The sequence below is a fragment of the Procambarus clarkii genome, chromosome 58 (assembly GCF_040958095.1).
Source record: "Procambarus clarkii isolate CNS0578487 chromosome 58, FALCON_Pclarkii_2.0, whole genome shotgun sequence".
Taxonomy (NCBI): Eukaryota; Metazoa; Arthropoda; class Malacostraca; order Decapoda; family Cambaridae; genus Procambarus; species Procambarus clarkii.
The window spans coordinates 20,900,877-20,927,295 of record NC_091207.1 but is presented as its reverse complement, the minus strand read 5'-3'; the positions used below and the strand labels follow the sequence as shown (position 1 = coordinate 20,927,295).

General features: G+C 41.4%; 1 protein-coding gene across 11 annotated transcripts in view; it reads right to left on the bottom strand.

The window, feature by feature from the left end:
* The window catches only part of LOC123767905 (protein abrupt), a 119,053-nt gene that overhangs the window by 82,561 nt on the left and 10,073 nt on the right, over nucleotides 1-26,419 (bottom strand). For all 11 annotated transcript variants that reach the window (XM_045758000.2, XM_045758003.2, XM_045758007.2 and 8 more), the window contains 2 exons: nucleotides 9,481-9,726; nucleotides 6,756-6,839 (listed from right to left, as the gene is read on the bottom strand). In XM_045758000.2, the coding sequence (XP_045613956.1) occupies nucleotides 6,756-6,839; nucleotides 9,481-9,726 (330 nt within the window). The remainder of the gene's footprint in view (nucleotides 1-6,755; nucleotides 6,840-9,480; nucleotides 9,727-26,419) is intronic.

Here is a 26,419-nt window from a genome sequence, read left to right as displayed (position 1 = left end):
AAGCTGAACTGTCACTGGTTTAGACATCACTGCCCTTCTTCCCACCGAATGTAGTCCACTAGCTGGCTGGCAGGCCAATGGGCAAACCATGCAGCTTTTAAAGATTATTGGGGGAAAAGAGGGAGAGGGAAGACTGTGAGATCCTGTTCCCAAAGGTGCTAGCTCCCCCTTACCAAATCTCTAAGAATACTTCCCACCTTCCAGAATCCACCTTCCAAGGTGCTAATCTGGTCTCATTGATTATCACACTAACAAGACAGGCGAACATAAGAACTTTGTACTTAATCAGAAGGATAAGGTGATCTATTTGATACCCAACTCAAATATAGTCAGATCACGGACAAGAAATTTAATCATTGAAAGCACCGTGCAAGTATGAATCCACTTAAGACATATGAGTGGACTTGAACATCCAGTCTTTCATAGTAAGTCAGGCTTGGTGGAAATGGACACACTGAGCATCCACTAGTGCAGTGTAGATGATTACAAGAGTTAATTTGAACCATCCTGTAAAATAACACAAAAATCACCCACAAAAATATCTCTCACTTGTGATTAAATATTATTCATCAAATAATATACAGTACAAGAATTTCATGAATGCTAAACACCAAATAAAATCCAGTGCTGTGTTCATTTAATATAACCTATTGCATGAATAAGGCTGCAGGGCCATAAGTCACGTCGAGAGAGATGGACATGTATGCTTTTGTCCACCCTCACTAGTCCATATGCTTTCTTACTTGTGTACAAGAAACTAGTTCGTACACTGAGACATTCTTATACTTTGGTGTTATTTTAATTTTGACCAATAAAATGTCAAGCAGTAGTAGAAGTCATGCTGAAAGAGGAACGAATAAGGTTCTTAATTTTTAGTATAAGCTAAGAGTGACAAGAGAAAATTGAGCATGGTGCCATTGTGGCAACTGTGGCATGAAGGCGCTAAATACTGTTTCCGACTTATGCAAGCAAAAGGACAAACGAGTGAAATAGACAACTGGGTGAAAGCTTTGACACAAGTGAAGGAGGAAACCTCCTAACGTGGGCTCAGGGAAGAGTGTTGCACAGTTCTTTTCCGGACAAGGAAACCAATTTTGAAGGTCTTAATGCAGAAATTCATTAAATGCCAAGATGCTGGTGAGCTTCCCTAGTCAGGATGTTGACAAGAGATAATTTTAGAGTTAAGCATTTTATCCAATGACAAGACAGGCAAATCTGTTTCTGGAGATGCACAAGATGAGAAGGTCCCAAGTATTGTTATCAAGAACACAAAACAATATACAAACTGCTACATAGATAACCATGAATCTGCGAACAAATGCGAGTATATGCAAGAAACTTGTATCAAGAAGACTAGGGAGGCTAGGAAACCAAACATGCCAGGACCAAGCAGGGAATGAATCTAAACCTAATACCTAGCAAAGACTGAATATGACCCTAGGACCTAGCAGGGATTGAATTGGACCATAGGACCTAGCAGGGATTGAATTGGACCCATAGGACCTAACAGGGATTGAATCAAACCCTAGGATCTAGCAGGTAATGAAATGGACCTTAGGATCTAGCAGGGACTCAGATTCAGACTGATAAAACCAACTCATTTCACATCTAGTATACAGTAATGCTTGCTTCATCTTTTCTTCAGTGTGATTTACCTGCTAATTACAGTACTAGACATCTTTTTTGTTTGGACAGTAACAGAGTATTTTTCTTTCAATAGTATTTAGTAGAGTAATAGGAAAGTAGTAGTAGCAGCAATAGTAGAGTAATTTAACCCTCAAAGTGTGGTGATCTTCACATGTTGATCATCTACTTTCTAGTGCACTTATGTCAGCACTGTGGAGAAATGCCCGACAGACCACTGGAACATTATCTAATACAGTGCAGAGTTACAAACCCATTAAGATTTCAACTTCGATTCAACAGAGCAGAAGAAGTTGTTAAACAGGGACAAAATCTTACTGAAGCGACCATAGGAATCATAAATACTCATACTCCGCCCAAGTAAGACAGAAACAAGCAACACTTAGTGGGCCAGCCAGAGGTTTAGGGCCCATGCAGGAATATACCTTAAGAAAAAAAAAAAAGTGTACTGCAGTCACAGCCAAATGTAACTCTTACTGTTAAATGACACAAAGTTGTTACTACAACTGCAAGAACATTATTCGCTGAATAACAAGAATCGTTCAAACAACTAATGTCAAACCAAATGATAGTACACTTGAGACATTAGTGCTAAATAGAGTTGAATATGTTAATTGGTGCATTCAAAGCTGAAGATACTGACCTTTAGAATGCACAGAGAGATTTTATTGCCAAAATCCATTTAATAAATATCTAAATTATTAAGGCCATTTAATTATTTGAAGTGCAGACTATAGAGAATTCAAACTTTACATCTGGAAAATATTACAGGAGACTGGTTTCAAATCTGAAAACTGCAGTAATTTCTTAAGAGATAATTCTACAAATATTAAGGGCCTAAGTCTGTTCAATACCCTCCCTCTAAATATAAGAGGCATTACCAGACAACTTCTTTCAGCTTTCAAGAAGGAACTTGTTAAATGCCTCCAAAGGATACTTGGTCAACCAGGTTGTGATTCCAACATCTAACTGTATGCAGTGGCATCCACCAGCCTGATTGACCAGATCATTAACCAGGAGAATATCATAGGTCCAGGCAACAGAGACAGTGATCTTCAGAACCATCAAGGTATTTTAAGCACTTCTCCATCCATGTACTTCAAGGCAAATAAAAAATTGACAAATGAAGCATAAATTGGCCCTACTGTGCCCCTTGATGTGGTCCTCTGATGCACAGCAAGTCTTTTTCCTTAATGAAGTTCTTCAGAATTTGTTAATGTAATTTGTAAGATAAATGTGGCACTCTCACTTATCCCACACTCCATTATATACCATTATTTCACATCAAATTCCATTAGATTTATACTATGGCATGTGCCTATAGTGTCAATGTCCCCCTTAATCTTTTATACTTCCCAGTAGCTTGACTTTAACTGCAAACATGCTTATATACCTCTGTATCGATGAAAACAGACCATTTACAGTATATATACAATGAACATAATTGGTATTAGTACAGAGCCATGCAAGACCCTCCTAGTGACATTCCTCCAGTCTGATTAATTGCCACTAATGATGGTCTCATCTTTCTACCAGCTGAATGCTAGAAGTTTCCTTCCTACCTGTCTTACTTAAATGTTCAAAATTCCAGAACAATCGCTCATGTGGGGACTTTATTGAATGCCTTTCATAATTCCAGATAGATGCAATTTGCCCAATAGTCTTTCTTGTAAAATCTTTATGAATGAAAAATGTAACTAAATTCAATACAACAAATGTTCTTCCCTTTTTAAACAAAATAGCTGCTCATTATAATTTTTTTTATGTATTCAACCTATTTTATTTTGACCTGTATTACCCTTTCTGGTGATTAGGCTACACACTGCTCAATGCTACAGATTTATGAATCATTTCTAACCCATTTTTTAATAGTTTGAGATAATGATTGCCATTTTCAAAATTCTGGTAGTATTCATATTTTCAAAGATGCCTGAAACAAAATCCTTGTTGGATTGCTGAAATCATAAGCACATCTCAGGCCTGAGGTTAAAACTCCACATGGCCCTAATGTTCTATTTCTGCCTAAATCGACGAGTAGTTTTAGCATATAGTCTCGCAACACATCTAGGTACAGTATTCTACATTATGCTCTAAAACCTGTCTTGTGTCTGGGGCTGTGAACTTGTCACCTTCGTTGAAACTGGTCATTCAATGTTTTACACATTTCCTCCTGTCACTAGAATCTGTTGCCTACTCCAAATCTCTAGATTTTATCTTTTATATGCAATTTACTAGTAATAAACTTATTTGCCTGCTATCCGTTTCTTGAAGTTTCTATCCTACTCCCTCCTCTCAAGACCTTGTAGTGGCTCGGAGCATGTTTTGCATTTCTGATATTTTTGCATGGTTGGTCTATTCTAATATTTATCCAATTTTGTTTACTCTACCATAACAGCTGTTGAAGAATTCCCTCTCCCCCCCCCCCTGTTTTAATTATCTCCTCTATTTTAGTATACAAATTTTGGTGCCTGTCTCATTTACATTCACTCCCATCAAACCTTCCCAAACAAATCCAGTAAAACAATCTCAATTCTTTGTAACGTCCTCTTTTAAAACCAAGCTTCTCTCTCATACCTTCCCATCTGCAGTCTCTTCTATGTCATAATGAACAGCATACAGTACTTAATTACCAAACAGGACAGGATTGCCTTTACCTATGGGGCCAGGTACTCTCAAGAGCCAAGATTTGTGCCTTTCTGGGGAATATGTGAGCCACCAACCACTGATGAGACATTACCTTCCTCTCTCTTGTCGTTTACTTTTAATACAAATGACCAGAATGATATTAAACAATTTGGACAGCTCATACTTTCATTGTTCCTGTCATAACCCTCCCAATATGTAGATTTTTAGATTAATTCATCCAGTATCAAATATATGGTTTTATCTTAAACTTTCTGTATTACCTTTCTTATCATGATAATCTCCTCTCATTTCTCATCAAGTTTTTCTCTTATCCAAAATATTACTGTATTCCATTTGGATTCAAACTTCTACTGTATTATAATGTTCATGCGTTATGGATCATCAAGTATCAATTCTCTCAAACTAAAATGGTCCTTTACTAAGACTAGCACTCCTTTTTTGTTCTTGGTATTACATCTCCAAATTGGACAGCCCTTGCAAATACTAACTCATAATTTTCCTCTCCAGTTTCATTTTCAATATTGCAATGACATCTAGTCTTTTGTTATTTATTACAGTGGCATTTTTACCTAATCACGTCTACATTTGTATATTGTATACATATACTGCACTTACATTACTTGTTTCCTCTTGTTATGGAATATTTTTCACCTGTCTACCGATTCATTTGATTGTTGGGTAGTGTGTATGTATTCACCTAGTTGTTCTTGCGGGGGTTGAGCTCTGCTCTTTTGGCCCGCCTCTCAACTGTAACTACTAATTCCCCCCCCCCCCCACAATTTTTTTTTTTGTGTGTGCATGTGTATTTACTATTTGTGTCGGCAGAATCGAGCTATTAGCTCTTGGACCCCGCCATTTTAATCAATCTAATTTTCCTTTATTATACATACAGTACTGCATATATTTCTCTCTAACACACAACACACACACCCCAGGAAGCAGCCCATAGCAGCTGTCAAACTCCCAGGTACCTATTTATTGCTAGGTGAACAGGACATCAGGGTGAAAGAAACTCTGCCCATTTGTTTCCACCTCAGCCAGGAATCAAACTTGGGCCCTTAGAACTATGCCTCCTAAGCGTTGTACACTCAGCCGAGAGGCTGTGTGTGTGTGTGTGAGAATGTGAGTACACATGAATACTCACCTAGTTGAATTTGTGAGGGATGAACTTCAGGTCTTTTGTCCAACTTCTTAATCTTCAATTGCCAGGGGAACAGCAATGCTTCTTGTAAATTTTAATGCTCTCAATCTGGCTATATTAGAACTTACATCCCAGTCTTGAAAATTAGACGCCTACTATTTAATAATTTCATACTGTACATCCTTCCTTTCTTACAAAAGCAGGGTGACCCATATGCAATCAACAATGCAACAATTAACGACCACTACAAAAACAAGTGTCAAAACCCAAATATTGTACCAAGTTTTGAACCATTCAGCAAAGAATATTGCACATTAAGTATGGCTATGACAATTTCATGTTCTCAACACTTACAATAGTACTGCATGTGACAATAAATACTACAAAAGGAATATGAAAGAAATGAATGTATAAAGCAAAGAGAGAGTGAGTCTGTCTACGAGACAGACTACCGGGCCAAAATGTCGTGCGGTGGTGGCCCAGAAATAATAAATAATAGAGAATAATCTCTTTCTTAGTTTCCACCAACAATAGTGCTTATATGGGTGACCAAAACCAAAATGTTCAAATTTTTAATATACATATACATATAATTAAATCAATAGGAACAATAGAGGACTTGGGAAAAATGTGAATGCATGAAATGATTAAATTTAGTTTTTAGACCAATCACTTTAAATTTTAATACAATTTCCCAAAAGGGAAGCATATATGAGTTCCCCAATTATATTATACTTCCGTTCAAAAATAATTCTGTAATGAATTATTTGCTGCCAATGAAAATAATATAATTATGTTACCACCAATGCAACCTGTCAACCCAAAATTGATAGTAACTAGAGTCACTAGGGATGGAAGTGCAAAACAGATTATTTTTGGGTGGAACAGAGAGAGCCATGTTTTGTACAATTAACTTTGTACAAGAAAGCCTGAGAAAGACGGCAACAGCCAAACCTAACATTTTCTAGGCCTAGTATAGTATAGTACATACTAAATTATACCTATGATTGCATAGGTACAGCCTTGGATTGCTTATTTAGGCCTAGGGCAGGTTAGGTTTATGGTTGTCCTGTTTCACCTTTCTATGCCCTTTAGAATTCCAATAGTACAATAGTCCATATTTTTTAACATTCCAACCATAGTAGCTATAGGTTCATTCATTTTTGGAGGATGGGTTACACTATCAGAAGTGCAAATCATAATGACTGTACAGCACCCAATTAAAACACAAATGATCATGAAAGGCAGTTTATTTATGAACTGCTGTGACATACACATTCACCTTTCTCGAGTCCTCCTCATGAAGATTTAAGTGTACACTCACCATTGCCTGGGTACTTCTAGACTCGTCAGAAGGCAAACCTTCGAGGGAGAACCCGGCCATAGACTCCCACGGAGCCAGCGAGTCCTGCAGGAAGAAACAAACAACTTTCTTATTTCAACCACGTTTAGCTGGTAATGGAAAACATTGATAAATGTAAAAACCATTGCATTTTTTTCACATTAAGAAGACTGAAAAATGTATCCTCAATCCAGCAAGTTCTGGGAGATTATTGACTGCAGGCTGGTGGAACATCTTTCACTGGGCTAATGTGACCCAGGTTATTGTAAAGAGCACAGTGTTGGTGCTCATTTTTGTGGTTGAGAAAACTGTTTTGTTGCTGGTTATGCATACTTTGTTGTGTCAACAAGCAACAGGGATCCATCTTGGCAGCCCAACCTCACTATTACTGTACCCAATACATTTATACCTTTTGACATTCCAGTACCCTGTCATGTTTCCCCACCTCTGGCTCAAACTCATTCTACTTATTTATCCCTCCCCATGCATAACTATTTCCTTACATTTTTCAGATTCATCAGTGTTTACAACTTCCACTTCTGTTGTCCCTCACCTGGATATTTTTTTAGGTAGTGATCATGTCTCCCCTAACTCGTGTCTTCCAGTGTCATGAGGTTTAGTTCCAGTAATCATTCCTCTCAGCTCGGGAACTAGCCTGGTGGCATACCTCTGAACCTTTTCTAACTTCATTTTATGTTTGACTACATGTGGACTCTAGGCTAGAGTCACATATTCCAGTATTGGTCTGACATATGAGGTATACTTGGTTCAGAATGATTTTTTACACAAGTTTCTGAAGGCAGTTCTTATGTTTGCCAGCCATGCATATGCTGCTGATGTCATTCTTTGGTTGTAGGCTTCAGGGGGACAGGTCTGATGTGATATCAACCCCAGCTCTTTCTCTCTTCCTGACTCCTGAAGGATTGATTTACTCTCGCAGCTGGTACCTTGTGTTTGGCCCTCCAGCTCCCCACGCCTATCTTCATCACTTTGCACTTGCTCAACTTTAACTCTAGTATCCATTTGTTGGACCATTCCTTCAGTCTGTCTAGGTCATCCTGTAACCTCTTGCTGTTCTTCTCTGTCTTACTCCTCATAATTTTAGCATCATCAGTAAACATTGAGAAGAATGAGTCTATACCTTCTGGAAGATCATTCAAGATCTTGTTTCATATCAGAAACAGGATGGGTCTGAGTACAGAACCCTGTGGGACTCCACTGGTGACATCATGCCATTCTGAGGTCTTACCCCTCACAGTAACTCTCTGCTTCCTGTTGTTTAGGTATACAGTACCCCCCCGGGCTATCCATTGGAGCACACTAATTGTGAGACACAACTTGCCTTCCCTGAACTCATGCTGGTGTGTATTACGCTGGGAAGAGATTCAGCTTACCTCAAGAGTGCCCGTCAGCCAGAAAGAGATTCAGCTAGCCTCAAAGAGTGTTCGTCAGTTAGGAAGAGATTCAGGTATTCTTGAAAATATCTATGGCAAACACCACCATGTTTGTATCTGATGCATCATCACTGAACGCAAAAAACGATTCATCTATGTATCATCTAAATAAATTGTAGATAGCATGGGTGACGCTCAGAGCTACAACTGTATAGTCCTTATAGGTGCTGTATCACTTGCATCCGACCTTTGTGTTAAGTCCTTATTGTGCCTAGCTTCACCAATATTATGACCCTTATGTTCTTCAAATAAGGCTTGAATTTCACCGACAGCGTTATCTTTCAACACCACATCGGCCAGGTGTTTGGGAGCCAGAGACGCGTGCGCCACCCATGGTTGCTCATTCAGTACTAACCCACCCAACAGCCCTAGGGCATTCTGGGAATTTTTTTCCAAGATGGCGGCCTCTCACTGGAGGTCCTTAGAGTCCATTTCGTACACAACTAACCACATACACATTTAGAATTGGTACTGAAAAGTCAAAAAGAGTTTTCTCGGTTGGCACAGTTTCCCGCCAACCGAGAATACTCGGTTGGCGCAGTCAAGTGGTTAAGGAACACGACAAAGTTGCTGCCATAACTGCAAGAAAACTGACAGGTTGGATAACAAGAACCTTGCAAACAAGAGATGCCATACCAATGATAATACTTTTCTGAGATATTAGTGCTCTCAAGAGTGGAATATTGTTGCACATTAACAGTCCCATTCATTCCCATCCAGTCCCATTCCCTATTTGGACTTTCATGTATTGTAACGTACTGTACACTGAAAGGAACAAGGCTGAGTGAAAGTGGTTTGCAAGAAAGAAATGTATTTGTACATAATGTAGATGATAATGCATGAGGAGCGCTGTACACCTTGTCTTACGAAACAGTAAGGTGCTGCTGTGGATAACTGCTAGAGTGTAATAGTGCCTCTTAACTTTCTAAATGGAACATGGTATAACAGTAATGTATGTGTGTATATACTTTGTATGTACATAAAATGAATGGTGTGCATTTTCTGCATAGTAATTATGTTGCAATTATGGATTTAAACTACAATACTTAACTTACTGATTAGATGTAATCAAAGCCTTTATAGTCATTACCACAGACAAACTCAAAATATGAACTAATGAAATAAGGAACAAGAGTACCAACAAATGTATTTTCCCCTTTATATTTCCAAAAATGTCATTTAAAGACAAATAAATTTTGTTATACAGGAATGTAAGTAATCATCTGCAACAAAACAAGTAAAACTCCACTTACTCCTGGCATTCCTGAGGGTCCCGGTACTCCTTGCACCATGATATCTTGTAAAACATTTTGGGGATGGGAGGACATCATCTGAGGATTATATATGCCAACGCCACTGACTCCTCTCTCATCAACAGAATTTATAGGGTCATAACTTATGCTTGCCTCAGAGTCTGTGAGTTGTGTTATCTCATCCTCCTGCTCATGTTTAGGCTCAGGTACTTCTTCCTTAATAATTGTATGCTCTTCTAACACAACCTGTTAAAAAAAATGGTAATTAAAGTCTGAGAGAGACTTGGAATTGATTCATTTATTTCCTAATTGTAATTTATTTCCTATTTTAAAATTTCAGACGTCTGTAGCATGTAACAGAACTATTGAGACACTATAAATGTGTCAATAGTTAACAGATGCCCAAGCTTGTTCATGCATCTGGACATAGTGCAACATGCATGGGGGTTACACAATATGCTCCGGGCAGTAAGAGTAAGCTGTCCTTGTAACTTACACCAGTGTCACCAAAACAAAGCATTGCAAAGGTTGGAGGATTTTGCCTCGACAAGAAAGTTGATAGGGCCCAGCATCACCAATGACTAATACTGGACTAACCGACTAGCATGGCAATGAAGCCCGAAATAGAAAGATAATGAGATGCACCAAGTTGATTCCTACGTTGCTAAGCTTCTAGAGCCCCCCCCCCCCACTGATGAGTCAAATTAAGTCAGATGAGAGGAAGCACCTGAAAGTGATATTGTGATATTTGTGACCAACCAGGAACCTCAATCCGACCCTGAACCTTGGTTTAATAGCAACATCCAACCAACATCCTGGAGGTAAAGGACACAAGCCAATATGGATTAAGAACTACCTGGTGAACCACGAACTTGGTGATCATCAGAGGTTGACCAAAAAAATGTGGGTTACTCCCAAAAAATTGAAGATCATTCACTTGACAAGGTCCCTCTTCACTACTGGAAAGACAGAAATCTTAACCATTAAAAAATACATCAAGGGCAAATACCAAACTTTACCCCAAGTGCTCCTTGAAGCTACCGCCTCATTTAGAGTTCTCTCCTCTCGTTTTATATCAGTTGATGTGACTGTAACAGGAAGCCATATGGCTTCTCAACCAACAAAACTTGTGGGAGGACACAAGTACAGTGGTACCTCGGAATGCGATTGTCCCTGTATGCGCGGTTTTCGGAAGGCGAGGTGTATTTACTCCAAAAATTTGTCTCGGAAGGCGATGGTTACTTCGGGAGGCGAGTTTGGACGCGAGTTTGTTGATACGCGTACAGCCGACCTAGCGCGTGGTGGTTCGGCGATCGTCGCCCCTCCGCCCCTCAGTTTATTATTGTCTCGCGCTCAGTGACTACCCCCACATCAATTCTTCTCGCAGATTTTCAGTGTTTTGTTGGATTTTTGGTGATTTGTCTATACAATTTGTTATTATATATCTCACCATGGGTCCCAAGAAAGCCAGTGGTAAGGATAAAGGCCAGAAAGCTCATGTGAGGATGACAATAGAGGAGAAACAAGAGATCATTCGGAAGCATGAGAACGGTACACGTGTTGTTGAACTTTGTAGGCAGTACAACAAAGCCACATCAACAATATGCACTATACTTAAGAAGAAAAATAAGATTATGGGTGCTAAAGTGGCAAAAGGAGTAAGAACATTAACGGCACAAAGACCACAAATACTTGAAGTGGAAAAGTTGTTATTAATTTGGATACACGACAAGGAGTTGAGGGGTGATAGTGTTTCGGAGGCCATTATTTGTGAGAAAGCCAGGGTGTTGCACGAAGACCTTCTAAAGAATACCCCTGCAACGAGTGATGCAGATAAGAAAGAGTTTAAGGCAAGCAGGGGCTGGTTTGAAAAATTTAGAAAGAGAAGTGGTATCCATAGTGTTACAAGGCATGGGGTTATGTGATGTGATTATGGAAGGGGACTCCCCTTCCAAACAGTAACTCCTCTCCTCCTCCCCCCTCCTCACCATCTTCCATACGCCTACAGCACTCGACAGCAAGGTAAGTAATAACTGGAACACAGTTTTGTAGGTTTATTTAGATGAATTAGGTAAATTAGGTATAAAAATTTAGTTTGATGTGGGGTTTTTGGGGTAGTCAGGAACGGATTAATTCATTTCCCTTTATTTCTTATGGGGAAATTAACTTCGGAATGCGAGTTTTCGGAAGGCGAGGCGTCTCCAGGAACGGATTAAACTCTTATTCTGAGGTATGTCTGTACCAAGTCCAGGACAGACCCCGAGACACAACCTATAATGCACACAAATTCTGACCAAGCAACAAAAATTAGGCAAGAAAGAGAAGGGTGGGCAGACTGCCTTTTCTTGGACTGTCAGAAAGCTTTCGACACAGTACCCCATAAAAGGCTGTTACGAAAGTTAAGAGCAACAGGCAGGAGTAAAAGGTAAGGTGCTCCAGTGGATAAGGGAGTATCTAAGCAACAGGAAACAGCGAGTAACTGTGAGGAGGGAGACATCAGAGTGGCAAGATGTCACCAACAGTCCCCCACAGGGCTCTGTACTTGGACCCATCCAAGTAGAGCCCTGTACTTGGATGAGCCACTAATCTGTTAACACAGTGAGGGCATGTGTATATGTCACATTAAAAGCATCCCTCTGGTAGCCAACCATCACATTCTCTGCTAGAAAAGAAAGAAAAGGCTTTAAACAATGAAATCACCCACCAGGGCCAAAAGAATAAAATCCCCTCTTCCTAAGGAGAGAATGAGGCTCCCCCCCCTAGACAACTGGAAGTGAGAGCCAACAAGAACAGTCTTGAGAAGTGTATCATGGTCCAAAGGGAGGACCGAGAACCATGTAGAGGAAAGAAAGACCAACACCTTAGCCAGACCAAGATGGCTCAGATGGAGGATAAAAGAACAAACAAGTCTACATGCAAAATGGCTCCGATAAAGTATCAATGCTGACTGCCAACAAAAGCAGCTCCACCAAGGCTGAATGATATAAAGTAATGGTATTAAGCGATAAGATGCAGATTGACAAATAACCAAGGCAAATCAAAATCACAGAACAGAAATACTGTAGGTGAAAAATGGAGGAGACAAAATGATGGAAGAAATGGCAAGAAATTTCATACTGTTGCCAAGACGAAAGACACAGGTGGTATACCAACAGCTGAGCCACATGTGCATTATACAAATGGTGAAAGACCTGCATCAAAATGTTCAGACGTGTAGATAAGAGGAGTGTCATACTAGCTGGGAACGTCTCTGGACCAATCAGCGGAAAGAAGCAGGGCCACAAAAAGCAGGACACTTCAGAAAATGGCACCAATGACCCACCTCGACCTACCGAAACACGAGCCCTGGCACAACCTTCCTAAGAAGATCTAGAACGACCCCCCATCCTTTCCCCAGAGCACCAACAAATCCGAAATGGGGCGGCAACTGGCCGACACTGCAAACAAAAACTGAGTCCTCCGGAAACAACAAAGGACAGAGTGGAGACGAGGAATGGAGAGCCAGGGCCCAAGCGGAATCAATAGAGCCAAAATGGCCTGCCGACACACGAGACGAGAGTTAAAAAACATAGGAACCCCTTCCCGGAGGATCGGCGCAAAAAGCTTCATCAAGTCAGCCGATGCCAAGGCAGCTGAAACCAGAACTCAAGCCTTAAGGCCCAGCACTCAACACCCCCCCTCCCATCCTCCGAAAGCCAATCCGAGGACAGCTCCAGCAGATTAAAGAAACGCAAGACTGAGGCCAAGTGACCACGAGCTCAATGGTCATCCGCCACCAAGGCAGCCAAAAGAGAGGGAACCTGAACATGTAATTGCAACAGACCCACCTCATGGAAAAGTGCAGGGGCAAAGAGGCACTCATTGAAGAATTCCATTGAGCTCCTCAAGATTACCTGCAACACCCAGGTAACCTCTCACCATTCAAGCGTGCGGGTATGACTAAGCAGCACACCCAGTATGAGGAAGAACAACCGAACTCAAAAGCAGCACACCCAGTATGAGGAAGAACAACCGAACTCAAAAGAAGCCAGATCCATCTGGCCAGATGCGGGCTCCCCATTCCCCCCTGTCGGGGGAGAAGGGAATAACGAGTGGGCGCTCTAGTTGGATGATGATTTGCTCATTTCATTTTTTTTTTTGGGGGGGGGGGGAGTTCTTTGGCTCTGTAGATTGCAATTTTAGTTGGTTGGAATTTTTACCAGTTTTGGGTTTGTATTGGTTCGCCTTTCTTTCTGGATGCTCTCCCCGATCGATGACAGACATGACATTCTAAATGTAGAATGCTCATAATGAGCAATGCTCCCTTCACCTCTGAGGGGGGCCAGATTTTGATTCGTGGTCCCCGGTAGGCAAGAGCTCCCATAACTGATGTCCTCAAACTAATATAGCACATACAAGTCTGGATAGCTTCAGGGAGCCGACGGGGCTCCACACAGAAAACTACACAGCAGTGAGGAGAGAAGCAAAAAGAAACTACAATGTAAGAAAGGGAGTTAAAGACAAATGTAAAATAAGCCAGGCCTTTACTATAAATTCATTAAATGCAAACTGCATGTAAAGGATAAAATACAGAGACTGAAAATGGGGAACAGATTCACATAGAATGAAAAGGAAATACTCTATGTGAAACACTAAATGAACAATTTTAAAGTGTTTGTGTAAAATGAGGTTTTCAGCGATCCAGACAATGCCAATTCCAGAGAACACTGTAGAGTACAGAGGTATCTAGAGACAGTGGAACATTTACTCAAGGAGCTAGGAAAAAATAAAGTAGTTGGACCAGATGGTGTTTCACCTTCGTTCTGATAGAATGTCCATGCACATGAACTGAGCATTCCACTTAATTGATATTTCAGACATCTTTAAGTACAGGAATCTTAGCAGATATTTGGAAAAAGGCAAACATAGTTCCAATCTACAAAAATGGTACCAGAGAAGATGCTCTAAATTATCATCGTATCATTGACAAGTGTGTAAATCAAAATACTAAAAACATACTAAAAATCAAATGGATAGAATACCTGGAGAGAAATGATATACTATATGGTTTTCAAACAGGAAAATCCTGTATAACTAATCTACTTAGTTTATATGATAGAGCCACAGAGATTTTACAAGCAAGAAATGGTTAGGTTGACTGGTTTATCTGGACCTAAAGAAGGTTTTTGATAGTTTCACACAAGAGGCTGTTTTGGACATTTGGAACATGCTGGAGGAGTGACAGGGAGACTGCTGACATGGATGAATTTTTTTATAACAGACAGAGATGAAAGCGATAATCAGACGCAATACATCTGAATGGAAGAGTGTTATTAGCAGAAAATCACAGGGTTCAGGTCTTGAACCAGTAATGTTCATCGTCTATATAAATGCTCTACCGGAAAGAATACAGAATTATATGAACATGTTTGCTGATGATGCTAAGCTACTATGGAAGATGAAGAGAATTAACTGATAGTCATGATCCTCAAGATGACCTAGACAAAATAAGTGTATGGAGCAACACTTGGCAAATGGAATTCAGTGTGAATAAATGCCATGTTATGAAATGTGGAATAAGAGAAACTAGGCCACACACAACCTACAAATTATGTAGAGTTAATGACCTATGCATCCCCCTGGCAAGGCACCCTACACAGTAGGGCGGCCTTGCAGGGACAAACTCCTAAGCTCACTAGAGAAGTCTCTTTGTCAAGGCATTTGCAGTCTTCAACTCTGGCCGTCCTGTGGGGCTGTGAGACTCTTCACTTTCACGAGGAGGATATTGAGGTTTTGATAAAGCAGACTTTTGCTAAATCTTGTAGTTCATGTTTATTCTACTGGGCCGGTTTGGACTGTTTGGCCAACATTCACTCATGATTCCTGTCTCTCCTCTGCCAGGGGCTTCCAAACAACTTCAGCTTAAGGCCTATCCAATGTTTGAGATAATGCTTTGGGATCCTTGCTGTTGAGTGAGGATCCTTTGCCAGATGTGAAAGTGATGTTGGAGCCCACTCTATCATATGGGGCTCAGTCCTTGTGTTTGTGGGATGATTTAGAGACCACCTCTTTACAGACAGAGGAGGCTAGTCTCAATAGTACGCACACCTATCCACAGTCCATCTTCTTCCTCTGGTTCAGAGTTAGTTTTGGGCTTCATCCCTAATCCCTTTTAGTGAGGAGGCAGGTTCAAGGGGGGGTTCAGGGCTGCAGGAGAGTGAGCAATGGGTAAGTAACATTTGACCTTGGATAGGAGCTAGTGCTGAAGCCAGAATGGGTTGTTCCTCAGCACAGTAGTGGTACCCTTTATTATCCACTATCCCAATTTGAGCTAGATGCCACCTCTGATTTCCTAAGATGCATTACCTGGTGTCTGTTCAGGACCTGGATTTGTCTTCCCTTCAAATTTTGACAGCCCCACCTTCTGGGCTCTTTGGACCAGTGTGAGCCAAATTCTTACTCCAAAACCAGAACATCAGTTCCAAAATAAACCAAAATGCATTTGAGTCCACCTCGACAGCTACTTTCTGGTTGCTTTGAGATACAGATTTTCCTGATTTATGGGTAATCCATTATTCTCCTTAGAGAAATGGGCTCACCATCTGCCCTTCACCATCTTGAGGTTATCCCGAGATGATTTCGGCGCTTAGCATCCCCGCGGCCCAGTCCTCGACCAGGCCTCTTTTGTTACACATCCCCAGGAAGCAGCCCGTAGCAGCTGTCTAACTCCCAGGTACCTATTTACTGCTAGGTGAACAGGACCATCAGGGTGAGAGAAACTTTGCCCCATTTGTTTCCGCCTCCACCGGGGATCGAACCCGGAACCTCAAGACTATGAATCCGAAGCACTGTCCACTCAGCTGACAGCCCCCTAAGTAAAAAGGTAAGTACGAGATAGGTACAAACAGGATACCTTAGTGGGCCAGTTCATGTCTGGTTCCTGACTCTTCTCACTTGTTGTCCCTGTCCTCTTCCAGTCCTGAAACTACGCCTATCCCAACCTTATTACCTGGTAGGTTCAAGTCTATCCAACAAATTCTGCATCTGTTTCTTATCAGCCATTTGCACCATTGCCTTTATGGGGATTAAGAGGCGACTCTTTGTGTTGCATTTGAGTCTTTCCGGCAGCCTGTATGAGGTGGACTGGCTGCCTATCCATATTATTTGTCCTCTTCTCCAGTTGTCCTCTATTTCTGTGCAAGTGATCATGTCCTTCCTGTCTTGGCTATTTGTAGAGCACCTCTCATTCCTAATATTGTCTCCTCCTACCCTTTGGCATTTCTTTCTTGTTTTTGGTAAGGACATTTCTTCTCCCCTGTTCCTCAAGTTGTCAAGTCAATTTCCACCAGCACCTAGCTCCTGGTCATCTGGAGCTTACTTGGACCACCTCTAATCTTCTTTGTCCTTTTTAGCCAAGAATCAAGGCTCTGTTTTGTTGAAGGGATTGTCTAGTGGTAGACACTTGGTTTGTTCAATAGAAGATGCATCATAATCTGTCGCATTGTTATGGTGCCATGTTATTGACATTATACATGCAATTGTGAAGTCGTTTCCTTGGTGCCAAAGCCAGGCTCTCAGGTTGTCCACTGGGTGGTTCAATTTAGAGTCTAATGTGTGTCCATCCACACATGACGTGCATAGGTACGGTGCTATTATTGCCTACTTTGTGTTTCCCTTAGTGAGTGAGCTACTACAGTGAAGGAACACTCAGTCGTGTTAAGACTTTGATAAGATAGAAAACCAGAAATCAAATTAAAATAATAAAATGCAGCTAGACTAAGGAACTTAAATGAACATTAAATATGAAACTGGAACCCCTATGTTGGATGTGAGTATGACCCAGGAGGTGGTTAACTGCTTCAGCACCAGGGTGCCACCACATCTATACAGTATTGAAACATGCAGCTAAGTAGTGTTTGAGATACAAAGAACAAACACACTGGATTTATATATTGTATGTGGTAATACCACAGAAGTGCAACATTAGATAACAAGTAATAATAAGAGAGCTTGCCATACCCACAAAGCATAGCACACTTAACATCTGTGGGGTAGGTCCCCTCAAGCATACAAGACAAACAATGGTAAACAATAGCAATATGACTATAAACAAATGAACTTATATTCACTGCACTAAATATTTAAAAGATCCAACCAATGGGAATTACATGTTATATATGTAGGAATAGATTACACAAGTCTTGTACAGAAGTGAGCAATACAAAAGACCTGAGAACAGGACATTTACTCTGGGTACAGAACAATGATTTACCAGTTTGGAATATATTAAAACAACTGCTACGTACTATGACTAATGACCAAAAAATTTAATTCACTGAAAGACTATCAGCCATCCAGGTAGAGTGAGAAATAAATAATACTGGGGCCAGATTCACGAAGCAGTTACGCAAGCACTTACGAACCTGTACATTTTTCCTCAACCTTTGGCGGCTTTGTTTACAATTATTAAACAGTTAATGAGCTCCGAGCACCAGGAGGCTGTTTATAACAATAACAACAGTTGATTTGGGAAGTTTTCATGCTTGTAAACTGTTTAATAAATGTAACCAAAGCCGTCAAAGATTGAAGAAAGATGTGCACGTTCGTAAGTACTTGCGTAACTGCTTTGTGAATCTGGCCCCTGGTGCAGAAGCTAAAGATGTAGACAGGGATGAAACTGTAGTACAAGTTCAAGAAGTTGTAAATCCTGATTCAATATGCCTGGATAAATATGACAGCAGACAGAAAAGTGTAACAGACAACACTAACAGCTCAATTGGTACACACACTACAACATACCTCAACAGAGAGAGAAAGAAACTAGAAAAACAAACATTTGCAAATTCTATGCAACAGGCATTTTGCATACACAGATTTTCTGGAAAAAGAGAACAGGATTAGAATGCAGCTACCCCTCATCCCAGAAAATGTTTAAATATACCTATGAAGGAAAATGTAGTTTTGGATCAAAATGCAGGTATTTCCATGCAGACATCTACAAAACCTCCCTTGAGGAAAGTAAATGCTCTGACCTCAGCTGCCCAGACTTTTACATGACAGGCACACAATTCTACACAGAGGCAAACAGGAAAATATCTTTGGAGGAAAGCCAAAATTTTTTTTTTTTAGACTTGGGTCATTTCAAAAGGTGAAACACAAAGAATAAAAGGTACTGGAACTGGCTAAAAGAACCATTTGCATACTAGAGTCACAGATATGATTATACCCCACCAAAAAAGCTAACACTAAGCTAGGCAACAACACTGCAACAACCAGTACTGGTAAGAACAAATCCAGTATGTCCACGCAAATGGACTTCCCTGAAAAATACACCAAATAGAGTAACCTCATTCATCTTTGCTAACATATATGGACTAGATATGATAGGGTAAATAGGTCACATGAAGGAGTAGGTTTGTATATTAGAGAGGACCTTGTGTGCCGAAGCTCTTTAACTCTACAAATCAGATGTAGACGTACTGATACTGGAAGTAAAAATAGAAAGAAAACTTAAGTTATTACTCTAATATACAAATAGCCAGACGCAACGGTTGAGGAATTCACATAACATATGAACAAAATAGAGAATAACTTATAATCTGACAAATCCAAAACCAGATACAGTATTATCTTTCTTGGAGACTTCAACCTGCCCAGTTTTAGATGGACAATAGCAAATAATACTAATAATGTATAAGGAAATCTATCTGGAAATTATCAACCACAGGTCAGAGAACAGGTTAGATTCTGTGATTCATTGTTTTCATAAACAATGAAGAAATGATCAGGGACATGACTTGAGAATGGTCCAGGACGGACTGAAACGTCGTCGTCCCTTCACTTTCTAGTGTGGTTTGGTAACATATTTCAGCCACATTATTGTGACTCCTTGTTTGCATAGGGACATGACAATCTCACGATACCAACTGCTCAGATCACTAGCTCATTGAAGTGCAAACATTAAAATAGTCGTAATGAGTCTAAAAAATTATCATATGAGAAGGATTATTAAATATATTTAATTTTTAGTAATAAGAGGATATACTGAGAAAAATAAACTTGCAACTTACAAAAATTCAATGGGAAACTGTGCAAAGTTATAACAATCCCATGCAAGAAATAGAACTGACTACCGAAACATATAAAGTGTAGAATTGATAACACTGCGAACGATCTGAGAGACCTGAGCCCTGGATCAGGGAACGAGGGAAATCGGATCAACCCAAAGCGTGTCCCCGGCCACGGAAACTGAGGCGAGTAGGTAACAGCGAAGAGCTGCAACACACTACAACATACCTCAACCATACCTGTGATTGAGGTCTGGCAGATCACCAACTTAGATGAATGTCATGCCCTTCAAGATGACCTGGACAAAATAAGTATATGGAGCACCACTTGGCAAATGGAATTTAATGTTAATAAATGCCCTGTTATGGAATGTGGAATAGGAGAACATAGACCTCACACAACCTATATATTATGTGAGAAATCTTTAAAGAATTATGATAAAGAAAGAGATCTAGGGGTGGTTCTATATAGAAAACTATCACCTGAGGACCACAAAGAATATTGTGCGAGGAGCCTATGCCACGCTTTCTAACTTATGAATTGCTTTTAAATACATGGATGGCGATATACTAAAGAAATTGTTCACGAATTTTGTTAGGCCAAAGCTAGAATATGCAGCGGTTGTGTGGTACCCATATCTTAAGAAGCACATCAACAAACTGGAAAAGGTGCAAAGACACGCTACTAAGTGGCTCCCAGAACTGAAGGGCAAGAGCTACGAGGAGAGGTTAGAGGCGTTAAATATACCAAAACTAGAAGACAGAAGAAAAAGAGGTGATATGATCACTACATACAAAATAGTAATGGGAATTGATAAAATCGATAGGGAAGATTTCCTGAGACCTGGAACTTTAAGAACAAGAGGTCATAGATTTAAACTAGCTAAACACAGATGCCGAAGAAATAAGAAAATTCACTTTCGCAAACAGAGTGGTAGACAGTTGGAACAAGTTAGGTGAGGTGGTGGTGGAGGCCAAGACCGTCAGTAGTTTCAAAACATTACATGACAAAGAGTGCTGGGAAGACGGGACACCACGAGCGTAGCTCTCATCCTGTAACTACACTTAGGTAATTACAGTTGTTCCGGCAATATTTCTTAGTCACTGGTAAGACGTTGAACAACCGCGGACCTCTGATGTTTATACAGTGTTCTCTGATTGTGCCTATGGCACCTCTGCTCTTCACTGGTTCTATTCTGCATTTTCTTTGATATCGTTCACTCCAGTACATTGTTATTTTACTGTATAGATTTGGGACTTGGCCCTCCAGTATTTTCCATATGTATATTATTTAGTAGTTCTCTTGGAGAGCTTTGAGACAATCCCAATAATTTAGGCGCTTTATTGTGTCTATGCGTGCTGTATATGTTCTCTGTATTCCCTCTGTTTCAGCAATTTCTCCTGCTTTAAAGGGGGAAGTGAATACTGAGCAGTATTCAAGACGGGAAAACACAAGTGATTTGAAGAGTACAACCATTGTGATGGGATCCCTGGATTTGAAGGTTCTTGTAATCAATCCTATCATTTTTCTGGCTGACGCAATATTTCCTTGGTTAAGCTCCCTAAACGTTAGGTCGTCGGACATCATTATTCCCAAATCCTTGACATGCCGTTTTCCTACTATGGGCAGATTCAATTGTGTTTTGTACCCTGTATTATGTTTCAGATCCTCATTTTTGCCGTACCTGAGTACCTGGAATTTATCACTGTTAAACATTATGTTATTTTCTGCTGCCCAATCAAAAACTTTGTTAATATCTGCTTGTAGTTTTTCAATGTCTTCAGCAGAGGTAATTTTCATGCTGATTTTTGTGTCATCTGCAAAGGATGACACGGAGCTGTGACTTGTATTTTTTCTATACTGTATCTGATATGAGAATAAGGAACAGCAGTGGTGCAAGGACTGTACCTTGAGGTACAGAGCTTTTAACCTGCGCTTGGACTTGATTTTATTTGTTACTCATTGTGTTCTGTTCGACAGGAAATTGAGTATCAAGCGTCCTACTTTATCAGTTATTCCCACTGACCTCATTTTGTGTGTTATCACTCCATGGTCACATTTGTCGAATGCCTTTGCAAAGTCTGTGTATACAACATCTGCATCCTGTTTTTCTTCTAATACCTTAGTGATTTTGTCATAATGGTCAAGTAGCTGTGAGAGGCATGATCTTCCCACTCTAAATCCATGTTCGCCTGGATTGTGGAGGTCATCGATTTCCATGAAACTAGTGACCTCACTGTCTCAAATACTTTTATTATGTGGGACATTAGTGCAACTGGTCAATAATTCTTTGCCAATGCTTTGCTCCCTCCCTTGTGTAGATGGGCTATGTCTGCTGCTTTAAGCGCATCTGGTATCTCCCCCAAGTTCAAGCTCTTCCTCCACACTATACTGAGTGCAAAGTGCTACTGGCACTTTGCATTTCTTTATAAATATTGAATTCCATGAGTCTGGACCTGGGGCCGAGTGCATGGGCATGTTGTCAATTTCACTTACAAAATCTGGTACGCTCATGTTGATATCCGTTATATTTACAGGGGTTTGGATATCACGCATAAAGAAATTGTCTGGATCTTCCACTTTCATGCTGTGTATCGGAGTGCTAAACATGTCCTCGTACTGTTTTTTTAGGATTTCGCTAATTTCTTTGTCATCCTAAGTGTATGAACCTTCACTAATACGAATAGGTCCAATACTGGCAGTGGTTTTTGCTTTTGATTTAGCATATGTGAAGAAAGATTTTGGGTTTTTCTTTATTTCTTGAATTGCTTTCCGTTCTAGTTGCCTTTCTTCCGTCTGATATAAATGCTTCAGTCTCCGTTCGATTTCTTCAATCTCTCTGTTTAAATTATTCCTTCTTTGTATAGAAACTCGTGTCTGCTTAAGCATTTCCGTTAATTTCTTTCTTCTGCAGACGATGAGTCACAATAACGTGGCTGAAAAATGTTGACCAGACCACACACTAGAAAGTGAAGGGACGACGACATTCTCAAGTCGATTGTCAAGACAATCGACTTGAGAATGGTCCAGGACGGACCGAAACGTCGTCGTCCCTTCACTTTCTAGTGTGTGGTCTGGTCAACTTCTTCCTTCTTTTGTAATGTCATCTGTGTTCTCCTTCTATATTGGACCTCTTTCTGGTTTTCCTCAAAGGTACATGTCTCAAAACTCAGTTTTTCTATTCCTTGTGTAGGATTTTTATTTCTTAGAACATTTTCCCATTGAATGTTTGTAAGTTCCCTGTTTATTTTCTCCCAGTCTATCCTTTTATTATTAAAATTGAACTTATTGAATAACCCTTCTCGGTTATTTCTCTTGGGCCTACTACCGTTATTAATGTTAGTTTGCACTTCAATGAGCTTGTGGTCTGAGTACGTAGTGTCTGAGACAGTAATGTCTCTGATTAGCTCATCACTGTTCGTGAATATCAGGTCCAGCGTGTTTTCGTTCCTAGTTGGTTCTGTAATCTGCTGACTGAGCGAGAATTTGTCACGGAATCTCAGTAGTTCTCTGACCTGTTGTTGGTTATTTCCAGATTGATTTCCTGCTATAATGTTATTGTTTACTATTCTCCATTTTAAACCGGGTCGACTGAAGTCACCAAGGAAGATAATATCTGGTACTGGGTTTGCTAGGTTATCAAGGATATTCTCTTTTTTGTGGATCTGTTCCATGTATTCCTCAACTGTTGCATCTGGGGGTTTGTATATTAAAATAATAATTAGATTTATATTTTCTACCTTGATTCCAAGTACAGTACCTCTACCACCTCATTGGTCGAGTTCAGGAGCTCTGTGCATGCCAGTTCCTCTTTAATATACAGACCTACTCCTCCATTTGACCTAATTACTGTCACATCTATATAGATTATAATTTGGGATCCAGATTTCACTATCCATGTGGTCTTTTGTGGGGGTTTCTGTAAATGCACAAAATATTGAGTTCAATTCTATTAGAAGGTCATTTATGAACTTAACTGGTATATGCAGCAGTATGCAGCAAGGGCCTCACAAACCTCCTTAAGTGAGATGCGGGAGGTAGAAAACCTCCAGAAAGAGGGACCAAAAGAACCCAAAAGAACCCAGGAGGAAGCTGACCCCAAATCAAATTCATACAGACAAGGAGGGGATACAAAACCCCCCACATCCTGTAACAACAGACCCTGTAACAAGGGTACCAAAACCCAAGCTGGATCAAAGGGGGTCAAAAAACCCCAGGCCGACTCCCCCCCAGTCCCAAAAGCCTCCAAACCAGGCCCCGGGGCGGAGCTGTCCTCCATGCCTTCCACCCCTGAAGTCAGTCCAGTGGAAAGGCAGCAAAGAAGGGGGATTGCCAGAAGTCCCAGAAGCCTCAGCAGGAGGAGCAGGCTTGAATGCCTCCCTCTCCGTCTAGAATGGGGCAGCCCCCAGAACTGCCCGAGTTTCGTCACCATCTAAACCTTGCCTCGACTCCAAAATCCTCAGATGTTTGGGAGCCGGAAGCAGGGGAGGAGGAGCAGGGTGACCCACGCCCACTGGGGAAGGATCTGAAGGTGCAGACTGAACCAATGGTCAAAGCGACAAATGCCCCCAGGTCTGGGTCCATACAACCAAAATGGGGCAGCCCCAGGGCATCTGAGCGGGCAACCAACCTATAGTGTTGCAACAACCTGTACCTACTATGTAATGCAAATGCCGCCTGACCCCTAAGAACTTCCGAAGAAGAGTGGGTAAACTGGAGTACGAGCGGGAAGCATGTCTCGCAAGACTCCGGGTCGAAGGTGTTGTCAACCCAACAGACAGCATGACGGAGGAAAAACAGGTGATCGTCACCCCGAGACCAGGGCAACAAACAATCCTCACACTCGCACAAAGCGAGATGAGACTCTGAGGACACAGCCATTGGTCAACCAAGCCCTGACGGGGTTTTCCAGGGCCCAGACAGGGCTTGAAGCCCAGACAACAGGCAAAGCCGGTTGAGCCGGTATAGTAATCAACAACAACAAAGATAAGAGGGTGCAGTGAACCCCTGAGAAGTGTGCAAGCATGGGGGACTAGAGGAGGGCAACCCAAAAAACCCTTGGCAGACGAATAGTCAAGCCAGGTAGACCCCTCCAGGCAGAAAAACAAAAAGAAAAGAAAAACCCTGCGAAAGCACAACAACAACAGAGGGACAGAAAACACGGCCACCTTACCTTGAGGTGTTTTCGGGGTTTAGCGTCCCCGCGGCCCAGTCGTCGACCAGGCTTCCGCGTTGCTGGACTGGTCAACTAGGCGTTGACCAGTCCAGGACGCGGCTACTCACATGCTGATGTATGAATGACAGCCTGGTTGATCAGGTATCCTTTGGAGATGCTAGTCGAGTTCTCTCTTGAACATCGTGAGGGGTCAGCCAGTTATGCCCCACTGCTAGATAGGCAAGCTGCACAGCACGTTGTGCCCAAACCAGCATAAAAACACTCCCTACCCAGAGCCAAACAAAGGCCACGAGAACCCAGCTGACCACAAGGGCAGGGTCAATGCCAAACAGCAGTAACCCCTATGTGAGTGAGCTCCTGAAGCCCCCAGGGAAGATAACCCTGGAACCCAAGGGAAGTACTTACTGCATATGCCCAGGGAAGGAAGGAAGCCCTAAGCACGTGCAGCCCCAGTACTCTAAGTTCTCCTGGCCACCGCACAACACTCAGCAGGCAACACCACAAGGGCACAAATTCCTGACAGAAATCCGAGGCCAGAGTTGACAACCACCCCAGTCGGCTTCAGTCTACGAAAGAGGGGGGGGGGGGCAGCGTGCTGTGCAGATGATGTTTGCTTGTTTCCTCTTATCTTCTGGAGGGAGTTCTGGGTCTCTGTTCAGTCTTAGGTTGCTATTTTCTACCTGGTGAGGTTTGTTTTGGGACACCTATCTTTCTGTGTGCCTAACTCTTGTCTATGGCAGATAGAATACTCACAAAAACAGGAGGTTTTCCTTGGACCATTACTCCCTGTGCCTCTCTGAGGGGGCCAGGTTCTGGCTCATGGTCCCCAGTAGGCCAATCGACTGAATCCCCAGACTAATACAGTACATGTATAGATAATGTCGGCCCGATATCTCCAGGGAGCCGAAAGGGCTCCCCACAGAAAACTCACTTTTCTGGACGAACTTAATAGCTCTCCATAACTGCCCTACTATGCCCTTCCTAGTGAGAATTAGGGGGCGTTTTGGGGGCTGCATTTAAGTGAGGCAAGCAAGCAGGTGGAACCCTTGGGTGACCTCAGCTGCCATCTGGTGGTGCACTGGGCTACTACCACTTGGTTTGTTGACATTGGGCAAAACTCACCTTCCCTTTTTTATCTTTTCTCATTTTCAGCTAGATATGCAGATGTTTTGCTTCTATTCTTTCTGAGTAGTTTTACTTGGTCATTAGGTTAATCTCAAATCCCCATACTCCTCCAGCCATTATAAGCCCACCAGAGTCTGGTCATGGTGTTGGGTAGCCCTGCACAACCTAAAGTGCAGAACCTGGTAGTATTGGGGTTGTCTGTGTGGAACCAAAGTCAATACAAACAATGCACAATGCAGTTGTATGGTGCCCATATTTTTTTTTTTTTTTTGTTTTTTTTTTTTTTTGAGAGAGAGATATATACAAGAGTTGTTACATTCTTGTACAGCCACTAGTACGCGTAGCGTTTCGGGCAAGTCCTTAATCCTACGGTCCCTGGAATACGATCACCTGCCGCGAAGAATCGTTTTTTTCATCCAAGTACACATTTTACTGTTGCGTTAAACAGAGGCTGCAGTTAAGGAATTGCGCCCAGCAAATCCTCCCCGGCCAGGATACGAACCCATGACATAGCGCTCGCGGAACGCCAGGCGAGTGTCTTACCACTACACCACGGAGACTGTGAAGAAGCACAAGAAGCACATATCTCAA